At 40.1% G+C, this 16,104-nt stretch overlaps 1 protein-coding gene across 4 annotated transcripts in view; it reads left to right on the plus strand.

Moving 5' to 3' along the window:
* Nucleotides 1–16,104, plus strand: part of NSMCE2 (NSE2 (MMS21) homolog, SMC5-SMC6 complex SUMO ligase) — a 208,044-nt gene that overhangs the window by 29,408 nt on the left and 162,532 nt on the right. For all 4 annotated transcript variants that reach the window (XM_026495423.4, XM_057307870.1, XM_026495424.4 and 1 more), the window contains one exon: nt 6,278–6,384. In XM_026495423.4, the coding sequence (XP_026351208.1) occupies nt 6,278–6,384 (107 nt within the window). The remainder of the gene's footprint in view (nt 1–6,277; nt 6,385–16,104) is intronic.

Consider the following 16,104-nt stretch of genomic DNA (forward strand, 5'->3'; position numbering starts at 1 on the left):
TATAATCTGACTCCAGAGCTGGCTTTTTGAGTTCCTATAATATAGAACTTCCCTCTTCTGTATTATTGACAAAATTGTATAGATGAGTAAAGAGGATTAGAAAGGTCAATATTTCTCGAAGATTCCCCCGTATTCGCTGAGTTTATAATTGCGTACTAGTTTGTACCATACACTGTTCTACTCTTCACTGTTATTTCTGATGGGAGGCAGTTAGAGAATGTGGATTTGGTTTTTACTTTTCCTCCACGCTAGTATCTGTGGGGAAGAATAATTATGGTTAAAGTACAGTGTAGTGAGAAGTAACAAGTTTCTATTAAATATTGCTCAAGCAGTGAGTAAGTCATTAAATTTGACTCCTGATGAATATATAATGATTGCTTAATACTAGGCTGCCAGGAAAAACATACACACACACCCACTCACAGAGGTAGGTGTGTATGTACGTATATGTTGCTAGAGATAGTGGGAGCTGTATTTTAAGAGAGGAAGGGGTTTTTTGTTTTGTTTTTGTTTTTTTGTGGAGGGAGGGAAAGGTATGATTTATACTGTCATTTGAGTTCATCCAGAAAGAAGAAATTTCTTGTTTACAAAATATAGAAGAATCTCTGAAGAGATTAGGAAGAGATTTCTCTGTTTCAGAAAGTAAATCTCTCTATTCCACGTCTCATCTGTTCTAGGAAATTTAAAATCCAATCAGGCAATTCCCTGCCTTGTTTTCTTCCCTGCGCCTTGCCAAAATAGACATATGTACTTTATGGCACGGATATTTATCATATCCTTCTGGGTGTGTGATTCATGTTGAATTGGAGTCAGCAACCCCAGAAGGACACTAAATGGCTGCTTTGTCTTAGTCCGGCGTTTTATTGATCAAATGCATGAAGTTGAATTTAATCAACTACATGTAATTGGTATTGTTTCTGTTCAGATATGCCTGTATATGACTTTGTAGAGTAAAGAACACCAGATCCTGCAATTTTTATTTGTTTAGGACAAAATTTCAGGAAACGACTTGGCCAGGGACAAAACTATATAATTGAATCAGGAACAAAAAGTTGGAAGGGATAAGTAGATGAAATTTGTCTTACACCCACACGCACTCACATGTGTCCTAGTTGTAAAGGTAGAGAAGTTTTATGGACCTATAAGGAATGAAGCATTTGGTCCTATTCTGGAGATCAGGGAGGATTCTGGAAAGGGATCTGTGACTGAGATCATAGAGAACAGCAGAGCAAAGCAATAAGCCATCTGGTAGTGTAGAGAGGTAGTACCGAGATGTGTATGGGCATGCTAGGGGAAAGAAGAGGGAAAATGTCCTCTTTCTCATGTCTGTCTCACTGAAGGCAGTTCTTCCAAGGACCTGAGGGGTTGCTTAGAGAACTTGCTTGGCTCTAGGTACTACATGGGCTTGGCCCCGTTTCAGCTGTGTGTCCTGAACCTCAGGACTGGGCCTTAGGGAAGAGACTTTATTTCTGGCTAGTGCATATGCCTTAGGCTGCAGCTGTAGACGGCTGTGGCTAGGGAGGGGCCCTCCTTAGAAGAGTCGGTCTACAGGCTGTGTCTCTTGGCTGCATCCCTTCCCTGCCCCTCTTGCCGACTGGTTGCTGGTCTGGAACAAGAGCTTGATTGGTCTACTGACCGTGCCCACCTGGACTCGGAGAAGCCAAGATAAAGAATCTTCTGCTCCCTTATTTTTAACCCTTGGCCTAAAATGGCATTATATTGAGCAAATAAGATGTGAAGAGACCCTAGACAATCCTGGAACACGCTGAAAGATAAACTCTCGTGAATCCATGCTGTGCTATGTAAGAATTGTCATATTGCTACAGGCTTATTGTTACCTGTATCTTTTGGTCGTAAATAGAGGACTTGGCATTTGTCTCACATGAGTCTACATCTGTAAAAGTAGCTGGTTTGTCATCTCCCTTCCATTTCTTTCTCCCACCTATCTCTTGGCCTCATTTTGCCCTGATCTTTCATATTTGAGACAACTGGCATTGATTGTTACTGTTTTGCTTTTATAACTTGTTCCTGCCATCACCTTTCTCTCATTGAAGCCTCATGAATTTTGTTTTAAGTTGACGTGATTGCAACATGAAATCACCCATTTCTGCTTAGTGTTGTACAGATCATGTAACTTTAATGCCTTATTCAACACTTCAAACACGGAATAGTAATAGAATATTGCTGTTAGTGCGTTTTGACATTGAGTAACAGATGACGTGTCTAATGAATAGCGTGGCTGCTTAGATTGCATAATTATAGGTTTGTTTGACTTCAGGAAAATCATATGCAGGCCAACTGCATCCATTCAGGCACTCTATATACTATAAATGTCAGAGCACTTCAGTCTAAAAAGAAGTCGTCCTCCCGTGACTATCATTATTCTTCTAAGGTTTGCCACTGAACAGGAAAAAGAAAAATGAAAGAGAAACCATCTTGTAAAAATGGGTTTCATTCTGTAGCCCTCTCTGGTCTAAATAACATTTTTCAAGTTCTTTGGGTCCCTTGGCACAGACACGCAGATTTGAAGGAGGATGGCCCTGCTACTGGCATGCTTACAGAAACAGTGATGATTTTATAATGTAAATCGGAGATTGTGCCCTCTGGACTTGATTTGCTGGGGTGGGGGTGGGGGGAATATATTGACGCGAATTCTTGTGCTAACTTCTTGGAACAGTTTCCTAATTAGTGCACCAGATGTGTTACACGGGCCTTGCAGGCTCCCCAAGCTCTCCACGAGACTTCCCTACGTATTTATTGGCTTATAAATGAATGTTTAAGTATATCACTTAGGTTCATTTGATGAATGCAAATGAAGGTTGATTATGATAAATGCTCATTGAATGACACATTGAAGAAATGTGAATATTCCTAGATTCCCCAGACCCTGTTTGGCGGGGGGAAGGCAGTCAGAGGCATAGACAATAGGAATGCTGTTGATACTGACTCCACTCAGAAGTATCTCTGCAACACGAAGACTTCCCCCTGAGCTTGCCTCTGCTGCTGCGCTTGCATGGCCGCCACTTCCATGTCTGTGGCTGCTGCCGCTGCTCTTAGCTTCATGCAAGGGTTTGATTTCTTAGCAGCTAGAGTCCATTTCCTTATCTCGTGGCATTTGGTGGGTGACTCGGTTGCTTTTATAGCCCCTCCCACTGGCCTTGCTGATGTGAAAAGTCGCTCTCTCACCAGCATGAAAATTTAGTAGTCTTCTGAAAGGGAAGAATCATTTTCTTTTTGTTATCAGTTTCCTCTCTGTAAGGAATTTGGAAGAGCTCTTATGGGACCAGGTCTGATAGCATCTGAGTGGCATTGCCTAGTGTCTTACTTGAAACAGACCACCTAAGGGCTGAGACGGTGGGGCGGGGGGCCAGACTTTCTCCCCAGTGAGGGTCTGTTCCTGGATATTCATGGAGGAGTTGAAGGGGCTTGTCCTTCTCCTCGTGGTTACGCACCTGTTAGCACAGGCGGGCAAGTGTGCAAACTTTGCCGCTAGAAAGCCTGACTTGGCAGCCTCGCTGTGCTGTGCGCTACCTCTGGGGTGCGGAGCAGGTTCCTTCAGCTGCTCAGTTTTTCACTTTTCTCGTTGGTAAAGTGCAGATAAAAGAGTTGCCGTGAGGTTTACTGTAAATGTTGTGCTCAGCACAGCTTTGGCACATAATAAAGCGCTTACTAATTATTAGCTACAGCTATTATTGTTATGTATTTTTTTTTCATCGTCGTTACTGCTTTCCATGCTTTATCAGCTGCACCGATCTCCTGCAATGCCAGGCTTTTGTGGTACAGTAGTAATTTCCTCTCTGGGATTGTCATTCTGTGAGTGTTAACATTATTTGTGTGCTTCTCTGCCCCCACCTCCCTTGCCCCCCGCCACGTGCTGGTGCCAAGCTTTTTCTGATGGAAAGATCACTATGAAAATATAATGGGCGAATGAGTTTATATCACAAGTCTTCATTATATGTTAATTCAATAGATATTTGAGGCAGGACAATTTATAGTTCAGCGAAAATTTAATTTTCAAATTTATTAAATAATGCCATGTGAGAACATTGAAGGAAGAGATGCTGTAATTCTTCATTAGATCCCAAGAACACTAAAGCATCATTCTTGCCCTCAAATGGGTTAAAATCTCTTTGGACAAATGAGACAAATGCACATAAGAAGACAAGATTGCTTACGGTTGAAAGTGCCAAAGTATCAAGTATAGTTGTTAAGATAAATTAAGGAAAGGAGGAGATCTTTCTAGGCTGGTATGGTTTAAAAGCAGGTAGGGCTGGAGCTCAACCCTTGAAGGATATACAGGATTTAGTTTGGTGCAGATTTTTAGGAAGGCTTTCCTGTAAGAGTAGGGGAATTTTGGTAGTGGGATTATATATTGGGCAGTAAAGGAGCAAGGAAACTTTGGCTGGTCAGTCCCTCCACACCCACCGCATCCTTGGTTCACTTTTTAGTCAACAGCCAACTCCCTGCCTCTGTGTTCATTCCCAGTTCCTCTTGAATCCTTCGGGGATTTATTTGGCCTGTTTGCCTTTTTCGTGCAACGCCATGCTCTTTCCTCACCTTGATCGTTTAGTAGGGCAGGACACACAATCCTTGTGCCTTCTGTAGCCAGGTGTTTCTGAAACATGAATACGGTTTTGAGAGAGATTATTATCGCAGTCGGGAAATAAGGGTTAACAAGAACAGCAAACATCACCGAAAGAATCTTAAAATGTAAGGTTGCTACTTGCCAGGGATGTTCTCATGGTCTTTCTTCCAGATTCCTTTTGTTGTGGGACTCCTTCTAGTCCTTAGGTCTCTAGTCTCCAGCCCTCTTCTGTGATGGACTGAGACACTGACTTTTAGCCAGAAGTGATCTGACCCGGCTCACCTCCAGGTGGGGTGTGAATCTCAGTTCCTCTCACAACTAGCTTCCTGATCTTTTCTGGTGTTTTCCCTCTTGCCTCTGGCTGCACTCTTCATCACTTAGGTCCTTCAGCTTGTCCCAACATTCTCGGGCCCTGGAGCCTTCACTGAGTCTGTAGGAAGCCACAGATGGCTTCCAAAGATTCTTACCTAGGCTTCATGCCATCAAACCTGACCCAGCCATCGCTCAATTTCTCCTTTGCAGGCTAGGTCTCCTTGGCCTTGTAATTCGAAATTGCCATCTGGTTCAAGTCTCGCTAGCATCCTTGAGACCTTGATAATGAGAACCATGATCCCATTTGTTTTATTTTGCAAAGTCTTTCGTAGCATTTTTAATGTCAAAAGCACATTTTTATATGCTTTCAAAAATAAACTCATTTAATTCCAGAGGGAGATTGCCAATATTATATTGATTTCCACGGATTAACTAAATACAGTAAAATGCCTCCCTTTATGTAAGTCATAAACCATCATATTAGGATATAAATTGCTTAAAATTCTCTTTGTGATCATCAAGTAATCAATATGATTTTTAACCAGCAGTTGCTGTATACGTAGCAGATACATGCTGGTATCAGCAACACCTAAACAGTTTGTTCCCCTTGTTAACATTTGGACATTTTCACAACATTGACCTGTAATTGATGGTTTGACAGTTTTATTTGTAATATGACTTGAGTCCTTTCTCACACACTATTTTGTTAAAAATGTATTTTGGGAATGTAAATACAAGTTTTTCTTATGTAAATACTGCCCCCTTCCCCCTCCTAAAAAACAAAAAAACCTTATATTGGTTTCCTCCTCTCCCCTCCCCTCCCTCCCTTCCATCCTTTCTTCCCTCCCTCCCTCCCCTTCTCCCTCCCCTTTCCTTCCTTCCTTCCTTCCTTCCTTCCTTCCTTCCTTCCTTCCTTCCTTCCTTTATTTTAACTGTTTTTCTGGTTTTCACTAGCATTGGTCCAAATAACCTAATATACTAGAAATGGAAATCTTTCTTATTTGATCTTTAATAATCGCATGAGTTGCATGTACAGATACATGGCTGGGCTGCTTTAACTGAAAAGGAAAAACTGAAAAGGAAACGGGGGCCTAGAGAGGTGTAGTGGTTGATTTATGATCACACAACTAAGTGGCACAGCTTCAGACTCCTAAGTCTGAGTCTACTTTTTTTCCCACTCCAACCTTTGAGCTTTCTTCTACTGGGTGTATTCTTAGAATTTTGAGTGAAGCAGGCCTATGTTAAGGAGGTCTTAAAAAAATATGTAATACCTTTTACAAAATTGTTAAAATCATTGACTGATAAAGATTATTTTGGATCAACTTTTTCCAGAGATGGCATTTTCAATGGAAAACAGTAATTGCTTTCTTTTTCTTGCAGCTGAAGTGAGTAGTGAATACAGTATGGACAAGGCAATGGTTGAATTGGCCATGATGGATCGGGAACTAAGCCATTATGTAAAGGCTGTTCAATCTGCAATAAGTCATGTAAGTTTATACCACTCACCTGGTAATATCTGGTTACAACTCACTGACCTGGAAACAGAAACACATCATCAAAACTCTTCTCTAACCTTTAATATTTCCTTATCATTACTGTAGTAGCTGTTAATTTCTTCTTCATTAAGAAGTTTATAGAAAAGGAATCTTAAGTAGTTTCCCAGCTAGGCCACCTATGTTTATTTAGAGTATTATGCCTATTTTAGACTTTCTTGCCTTTTTTCTTGAAATCTTTACTGTAAGCCCCCTTTGAATGCGAGTAGATTTTTATAAAATGCTAAAAATTGCATAGAACGTGTTTTTATTGTTATGTTTACTGCAGCATACAATTTAAACCATGCTTAGTTACTCATTCTCCAGCTTTAACTAATATGCAGCTATTGCAAAATTCATAGGATCAGATAATATGGGAGAGTTTTAGAGCAAGTTTAAAAATAAAGAAGGCTGACATTTTAGTTTTTCCAGAAGCCAAACTTATTTTTGTTGACTCCAGCTGTCACAGGAACAACACATAAGGCAGTTAAGGTGGGAACATAGCGACATCCTTTTCAGCAGTACCGAGTTGAGTAAGAAATGAGCAATATGATTGCAGTAATATTTCTGAGAAGTCCTTTGTCCTCTGAGCAGTGGAAACTCCCCTTTGAACTGATTTCAGATACCTGTGTAATAGGGTGTCTTGTACTTCTGGTTTCTTTATTTGCCTTTTCTTACTTCTATCTATGGGAAAATGCCAAAAATCAATTATTTTAGAAGATTGGCTACTATCCAGTGGAAGATATTCAAAAATGGTTTATTACTTAAGGTATACTTAAATGAGCATTACATAATTATATGTTCATAGTTATATGAAGTTCTGTGTTTTTAAAAACAAATTTTTTTAGTGTTTTTTTTTCTTGTTTAATGGTTAGTATTTATAAAGTGTAGTATTTGTGACTTAACTTTAAGAATATCTGCTTATATCCAAGAAGTGATAAACTCAATTCAGCTTGTAAAAGTCTGATGTTTCTTACCACTGTGGCTGTTAATCCTCGGACTGTGAATAGTCCTTCCATAGGAAAATATGAAAGTGATCTCATGTTGGGGCATTTGAAAGTGGATAACAAAAAGCACTTACACCAGAGGTTTTCAACTCCCAATGACCCTCAGAACCAGCCCATCCCTATTCTAATGAGATTCTAATTTCATTTCTGGAGCAGAATTGGGGCTCCAGTGTTTTTTAAAAACTCATTCTAGTATGTATCCATGGTTGGAGACCACTGACTTAAAAGAACAAAGCTGACTTTATAGAATAAAGTGTTTTGGCCATCAAGATCAGAGTTAGGCCTCTTATACAGGTCAGTCCTGCTTTGACCCTTACATTCTATGGAGGTTATTTGATAGGCCTTCCTATCTTTAACTTTGATGTTGTGCAAATGTAATAGCACAGTGTACATTATAGATAAGAAAACAGATTTTGGAAGTTAAAGACATAGTATGAATTTTTTCTCTCTTAAACTCTAGGATTCACAGATGTAGGGACACAGTGGGGATATGACATTATTTTGAGGGAAATATTTTTCACTTTTCATATACTGTGCACTCTACATACTTAGAAGTTATGGGCATTGCTATCTTACTGCTTATTTTGGCGAGGGGTAAAGAATGAACGGCAGCCTGAGAAGGACCAGAATGGTTCAGTTCTTTAGGAATAGCGACAGTCTAGGGATCAGAAACTCTACCACCCTTGGTTCTTCCGTTTTTTAAGTTATGATACTGTGCCAAGAAACTTAACCTTTAGGAACCTCATGCTCTTCATCTATAAAATTCTTGGCCTGCCTATTTCATAAGGTGATTATGTGAGTCAGATTAGATACTGTGTATCAAACCTTTGACATTCATAAAATTTGATGGAGAAATAAGATACTGGGTTTTTGCAAACTCAGACTTCCAAACATATTCCTTAAAAAGGTGGAACAAGATCTTTCTTAAAGGCAAGTAGTACTTCCATTACTATAACATTGCCAAAATTCTGACCCACCCTGTGGTTTCTCTGTTGGTGGATTTTCATGTAGTCATAGAAATTTTTTTAAAAAATGTTTTTTAATCATCACAGAGCATTAGAGTGTATTGTTGAAATAGAAGTCTCTCTCCTACTCTCACTGTCACAGGATTCTGAAGGTCACACGCCTCTGAAAAGGTTTTAGAAGTTTACTTGGGAACCTTAGAGTTGTGGATCCATTTACCAACAATCTCTGGGAGGCCCCCTTGGCATGCAGCAGAAGCTCTCAGATTGCCTTTCTTTGTCCTCCGAGAATATAGAGCTACTATATTCTACAATGCCTGAAGATTTTATTTAGAATCGGTATTTCTTTTGTACTCTGCAACTTAAAAATAAAAAAAAATTAAGACTTTGCCCCAGCTAGTTTATAAAGGGAATATTATGCAGTGATCTCTAAAAAAAAAAAAAAAAAAAAAAATTGCAGTCTGTAAGTCATTTATTAAAACTTTCAGGATACATGGGTATTTACCTGTCACAACTCTTTAGAACATTCATGTCATACCACAGAGAGTTGTGTATAAACTCTTTGGAGACTTTCAGTCATGAACCACACACATGACGAAAGTGCTTTGAAACCTGTAAAATGGCACCCAGACACCCAGTGGTACAGTTACTTCTTTTCTCACTGTGACTGCCAGGGAAAAACTCTTCTCAGTTTCACGTTGAGAACAGTGATGTTCTGAACATTACGCTTGATGACCTAATGTTTTTTCCCCCGATTTCTAAGCTTTTATTATTTGAGTATATTGAAGGGGCACTGTTGTTCTCATTGTTTCAAAAGGGGGCTTTTTGTTTTCAAGCATTCATTGAGTAAATATTTACTAAATACCTGTGTACCAGGTACTTTTAGGTGCAAGAAATAGGTCAGTCACCAAAGCCCGCATGACCACCACCTTCAGGATGTCCGGAGTCTGGAGAGAGAGACAAATATTAACAAAGAGCTATGCAGATGTTATTTAATGACTTGTGGTGCGTACAGCAAAGGGAAGATAAAGCGTTCCAGGAGACTTAATAACTCAGGGGGCATGGTACTGCTGGGGGTTGGGGAACTCCTTCCTGAGGAAGTGGTGTGTAATCTAAGATGAAAGTCAGATGAGCCTCAGCATGGGGATCATGATATATAACTTCTCTGTCTTTGTAACTGCTACATGAAATGGAAGCATCTTTTCACTAGTTGTGTCAGTGTCAGAGTTTCAGACACTTTGAGAAACTAGCCTTCTTTTTTATATACAGAAAGTTTAAAATATGTAGAGTAATTGAGCAACACACTTAAGGCTGGTCAGTGATTCATTCATTCACAGTAAGAGTGCCTACTATGTGCCAGAAATCGAGTAGTAATGCAAGTCATGGCAGTAGTTGATTTAAGAATCATTTTATTACTGATATTCTACTTCTTAAGCCATTTCAGTAGTCGAGCAGGGGTTACGCCTCTCAAAGTGAAACTTCGAATTGGTATCGAATGAACAGTGGTAATGCTGTGTATTTCTGAACTGTGTATTTTAGTGTTTATGTGATTGTTTAAAATTACACCTGTAGCCCCATCTTGGGGCTTCAGATTCCAAAGGGTGGGTACTAGTTTGGTTCAAGAAATCTTCAAATCCATTTTCAGGTATGTGTTTCTCCAAATAAGAGATGATAGAGGGTCCAACCACTATCATGGGAGTGTCCTTACAGCTTTGTTATCACCTTAATTCTTGTGAAAAAGGATGACACGATGAAGCTGAATGATAAATGTCCTAACAGGCTCAGAGTAGTTCCTCACATTATTAGCGGTCACGGATGAAGTATGCATCCTCTGTGCTTTTTGATGAGCTGTCCAGTCCTAGGGCTTAGCAGAAGTAACCTACAGTTGGAGATTCACATTGTACTTTGGTGTGTATTTTTCTGTCATGCTACTTAATTGTGTAATTTCACTTTAACAAACTTTAAATCTTTGCCAGATTTTCCCTGTATACTGTTTTTTTTAGTAGGTCCTTCTTCCATGTGTTAATTTATTGGAAAATCAGAGCATTTGTATTTTCCTTACTTTCCTCTGCTACTACTTTCTTCTGTGCTATGTGCATCTTATAGATTATGTAAGATTTTTAAAGCATTTAAGTTGAATTGCTGCCATGTATTTGTTTTTGTTTTCTTAAATCTTTTTTTTTTAAGGTTTTATTTATTTATTTGACACAGAGTGAGCACAAGTAGGGGGAGCAGCAGGCAGAGGGAGAGGGAGAAGCAGGCTCCCTGCTCAGCAGGGGCTGGATCCCGGGACCCTGGGATCATGACCTGAACCAAAGGCAGACGCTTAATGACTGAGCCACCCAGGCGCCCCTTAAGTCAGTGTTTTATAGCAATTCCTTCCTGGTGAGGGTATTTATTTTTGTTAACTGAACAGGAGCAACTAGGTGCTAGCTTGGTCTACTTGTGTTGTTTCTTAAAAATCTGTTCGTGGATATGCCCTGTGTACTGTGGTTTTTACTTGATAAGCTAACCTGAACATTTAATCTGCCCTTTCAAACTAATATGGTGAGAGTTAGAAGAGTAGAAATATACCTCAGGTAAGCTGTTGAAACCAACACAATCTTAGGTATAATGAAAGAACAAGATGGGTCAAAGGTATAGCTTACCTCAGCCTTGTCATTATGCAACTACATGGTTTAGAACAGTTTTTGACATATCACTTCCCTGTGCTTCCTCACCCTTCACCCATCATCAGTTGGCAAGCTTTGCCTTCTATAAATCTTACTATTTTTTTTTAAGATTTATTTTATCTTATTTATTTGACACACAGAGAGACAGCCAGCGAGAGAGGGAACACAAGCAGGGGGAGTGGGAGAGGAAGAAGCAGGCTCATAGTGGAAGAGCCTGATGTGGGGCTCAATCCCAGAACGCTGGGATCACGCCCTGAGCTGAAGGCAGACGCTTAACCGCTGTGCCACCCAGGCGCCCCTGCCTTCTGTAAATCTTAAAGTCACCTTAACATCCACCACTTGAACATGAAATCATATGAGGTATCCTACAAATTGGGAGTTACCATTTTAGTTTAACCAGATTTGGGGAGCATTTCTCACTTAGAAAGTGAATGTTTTGTAGTATTTGAAGGGAGTTTCAGGCCAGAGGATGCAGTTTGTTAGATATGATCATCTACCGACTAAACGTAAAAATGTACTCGATGTTGTGAGTCATTGCCAAAAAGAGAAGACGGGGAAGTTAGTTTGGGGGTTAAAAAATTCGGGGACAGAAGATTCCTGAGCAGGAGAGAAATTACTGTGGTCAGCAGACTAGCAAGAAGGTAAGAAATGATGGTGGAAATAGTGAAAATCTCTTGGAGCCATTTGGGGAAGTACTGGAGAAGACCCTCTTTTCTGCTCCCTGTCCCCCACACTTGGCACAACAAGATGGTTCATGGTCTTTTACTACCTTTCTTGTCAAAAGTTTCCTAATGCTTCATATATGAACCTTTTTGTCTATAGGAATGTTGCCCAGGTATGGCAATTAAGCAGGAAAAAAAAAAAAAGAAAGAAAGTTGACTTTGGGTATTCACTTTTCAGCGACTTGGCCCAGAATGTGTCTATTTCTGTGATTACTGGTAATTAATTTCTATTCTAGTGCTTTAGAACTCCTTCTGCAGTTATTCCCAAATTAAGGTTGTGTTTGGTAGCATTTTGTCTAATACACAGAGAGAGTAGTTAGGTCGGGAGATAGTATTTCACTGACCGAGTTACTTCTGTAGGAAAGTACCTAGATCTAAATCTTCTAGGTCACCAAGTAATGTAGCTGCTTCTAGGTGAACATTCTGCTCTGTGTTATAATGAGACTGATTTTCATGGGTGGTTTATAGAAATCCATCTTAGTGTTTTGTAGGTATTAAGCGTTGGATTTTGTTCAGAATTATAAAATGTTTACACTCTACTGGGACTTAATGTGTCTCTAGTGGAGCATTTTCAAAAGTTTCCTCCGTAATACTGATTAAGCAGGATGTGAATAAGTATAATAGGAAAAAAGGATTTTGTGGTCAAATAAGTTTGGGGAATGCTTGATTAAAAGAATTTCCTTAAGGACTCCAAAGCCTTTAATATGCTTTTATGCATTGTGATTTTCCAAAGGAAGTACATTTAGTAATTTCTTAAACTTCTTTAACTAGAAAATCTCTTTGGGGGAAGGACTGAGGCTCCACAGAACCCACTTTGGGAACTACTTCTATAGTCACAGCCTCCACCTGTTTATGCCACAGAGGATGGGCCCAGCCGTTTGCGGCAGTTTGCGGCAGTTTCTGTGGCATCCAGGGAACTGGGGAGTGCATCCAACTCCCTATCTGAAATGCTGAGATGGGCCTAGGATATGTTTCCCTGTAGATCCGGAAAGGGCCAGGCCTCTGTAAAGACTATGCATTATTCCAACAGTGAAAAAGAGGAAGGAAAAGTTTTTTAAAAATATGCCGTGATTGCCTGGCTATCAGAGTCTGAAGTAAACAAGACCCCTGCATGGAGTACTGATTCAGGAGAGCGGAGGGAAGGAAGTGTTTTCAAGGAAAGGAAGAGAGGAGGGTGCAGAATAGGCAGGAGGGACGCAAAAGCAATGTGGTCGGGGAAAAGCATACAGACCTTTGGAAGGCCTGGTTCACCACAACACTCCAGACAAGACACTGAGCACCTGGGCCTCAGTGGCCCCAGGCAGTCTTGGCAGCTAATTACTTATGTTATTTAAATGAAGTGAATGTTCTTTAATATAGCCAACTCCTATTCATTTCTGACATTGAGCGTTGTCCATATATAGCATCAAGCCCTTACTTTAGATAGTCACTTTAGCTCCTTCCATCTCAAACATTTCACCAGAATTGATAAGTATTAAAAATAGAGCTGAGATTGAGGCCGTTCCTGATAACCTAGCAGTCGTGCTAGTGAGCAGTGGAAGAGAGGCAGGGAACTAGATCGAATGGGGGCCTGGATCACAAATGTTAATAAGGTTCACTGTAAAATGAATGCATTTTCAAAGTGTGGCGTTGAAAGCAGTTGTTTATTAATCTCACAATTAAGTTGTTCAGTTCCTGCCAGTAGTATACGTGGTCCAGTGAAGATACGGAAACCTCTGGACATGTACCTACAAAATAGCTACAAAATAATATTAACAATGAAATCCTCTGACAGACAATAGCAACATACTTAAGAAATTCAGAGTGAGGGAGAAGAGCCTTTGCTTAAATTCTGCCTTTGCTCTGCTCTAGCCCTGAGCTTCAGTTTCTTCTTAAAGTGGGGATGGTAGTAGAGGTTGTAGCGTTCTGGTAACAATGGAAAATGATAGCATGAGGGCACCTGGAATAGTTGTACTAATTTATAACATAGCGTTCTGTAAAGGAGAAGTCCTTTCCTCAGATCAAATTTAAATAGCACCTGAAAGGGAATTTTGAGTTAAAATTCAGAGAGGAGATGAGACAGTAGAAAACCACCACTGGGAAAGGCCAGAGATTATGTTTCTTCAGGGGTTGAAGGCAGGGCCTTTCTCCTTAGAAGGGGTCTTGTGGTGGTGGGAACAGAGTGGGTGTTGAGGGGGGCTTAATGCTCCTAGTGGTGTGGCCATGCAGTGTTGGGTGGAACTGGGGGATGGGGTCCGTGCGGAGGCGGGGAGCAGCATGGCATTGGCCGGTTGGGTTTGAAGTTCCCTGATCACTAAGTCTATACAGTGTCTGTAGCAATGAGAAAGAGATTATATTTCACATACACTAGTTAGTGGTGATGAGGGGGATTTGTACTAGAGCTAAGAACCGGACAACTGAGTAAAAACTTTGGTAATTCAGGAATAACTTTTGATGTTTTCTTAGAGAACCAAAAATCACTTAAAGATGTCAGCAAGATAGGTCAATAAATAGCATAATTATATACCTACATGCACAGAGAAATAGTCCTTGAGCTGCGGTTCCATCTTTAAATAATTTGTGTTTACTTTATTAGTGGCACCCATTTGAAAAAATATGGGGAGAGGAAAATGCATTGGATTTACTGCAAGTTGTCATCTGTATTTCAAATGTGTGATCCCCATAAATTGTTGACAAGTGAGAGACTAGAGGATAAGGGGAGAGAATATAAAATAAATGGGTTTTATGTTTTCAAGCCCTTTGCGAGTTTGCAATTGTATTGGTAAGGAAAAGCTCTTTTGTTTTGAAGTGGAGCCAATGCCCAGTCAACTGTCACTGAGAGTAACGTTTTTATTCTGTTTCTCAAAGCATCAGGCTTTTGGCAGTAGTGGCACTGTGTCTTTCATTCTTTTGTGTCCTGGCCAACCCAAATTTTTAACCACTGGAGCTTTTTGAATTTCATTTCTTTCTGGGCTTTTTTTGGTTTTGTTTTTGTTAAGGAGAATTTTTATGTCACATAATACAGCATTCTTTAAAACAGTGAAAATCTTTGTGTTCATTTCTCATGGGCTAAACTAATGTGGTCAGTTGTGAACAATTTCTAATTATTCTATCCTGTATTTCATCTTTGGGGGGAAAAAGATTTATTTGTTTATTTTAGGGAGGGGAGGGGCAGAGGGAGAGAATCTCAAGCAGACTCCCCACTGAGTGCAGGGCTTGATGTGGGGCTCCATCACAGGACCCTGAGATCATGACCTGAGTTGAAACCAAGAGCCGGATGGCACTTAACCCACTGAGCCACCCAGGTGCCTCTGTACTTTATTTCATCTTAAAGTAATCATTTAATTATCTTCTAATAGAAAGTGATTATTTCCCTCATTCGCTTGCTTTCTCCCTTCCCTTCGGCTGACACCCAGGGTCTCACGTGCTTTAGCGGCCGCCTTCTCATTACCTCAGCTGTTTGTGGTTCTTGGAATGTTACTGGTACCGAGGAGCAAACCCTCTCTACCCATCACATTACTCTCTGTCGCTCTGAGGTTTATTTTAGCCCCCAACATGTAAGAGAAGCCAAAAATGTCACACGAAATACAAAGTAGGAACTTTAAATGGACTAAATCCTGGGTGTGCTTTGAGCATCCCTCTTCTAAAATCAGAAATTAAATTTGATGAGTGAAGTGTGGTTACACCATGTTTTAAAAAGCCTGGGCAGAAACATCACATGCACAGTGTTTTCTCAGAAGAAATTCTTAAGATAGTTCTTAAAGTGCCTATAAACAATATAGATGAAATTAGGATATGTCCTACCACATTTTCTAGAATACTAATGGAATTGCTCTGCCGGAATAGGGAATTCAGGTGTTTTCGCCTTTGTGTGTAAAACGTGTGATCCCATTACAGTGGTAAATTGGTGTTAATTTAATTAGATTGAATGATTGAGGTTTCTTCAGCACTTACTCCTCAATAGCCGTGTGACCTTCAACAGGTTGGCAACAGGAACTCAGCAGTATCTGTCCCTTCCTATCTGAGTAATTTCTTGATTATACACTGAGATACGGTTTGTGAAAGCACTGGGGAGGGAAAAGTGCCATGTAAGGGCAGGGTCTTGGCGTTTGTCCCATTAACTTTTAATCTCTTTCTCTTACCGCAGAAATGCCCACTACATGGTGATTTAAATCAGTGAGCCCTCCTAAATCACCCAAAGCAGGTATTAATGGTAAGGGGTCACTTGTGTCTTGTTCCCTCACATTTATTTTCCCATCCCACAGCCTAAACTGGAAGGAAAAATGTGTAAGTTTTGCATTCACTTTTTGTCCTTAATTTAGTCATCTTTTTG

Source organism: Ursus arctos, unplaced genomic scaffold (assembly GCF_023065955.2).
Source record: "Ursus arctos isolate Adak ecotype North America unplaced genomic scaffold, UrsArc2.0 scaffold_6, whole genome shotgun sequence".
NCBI classification, from domain to species: Eukaryota; Metazoa; Chordata; class Mammalia; order Carnivora; family Ursidae; genus Ursus; species Ursus arctos.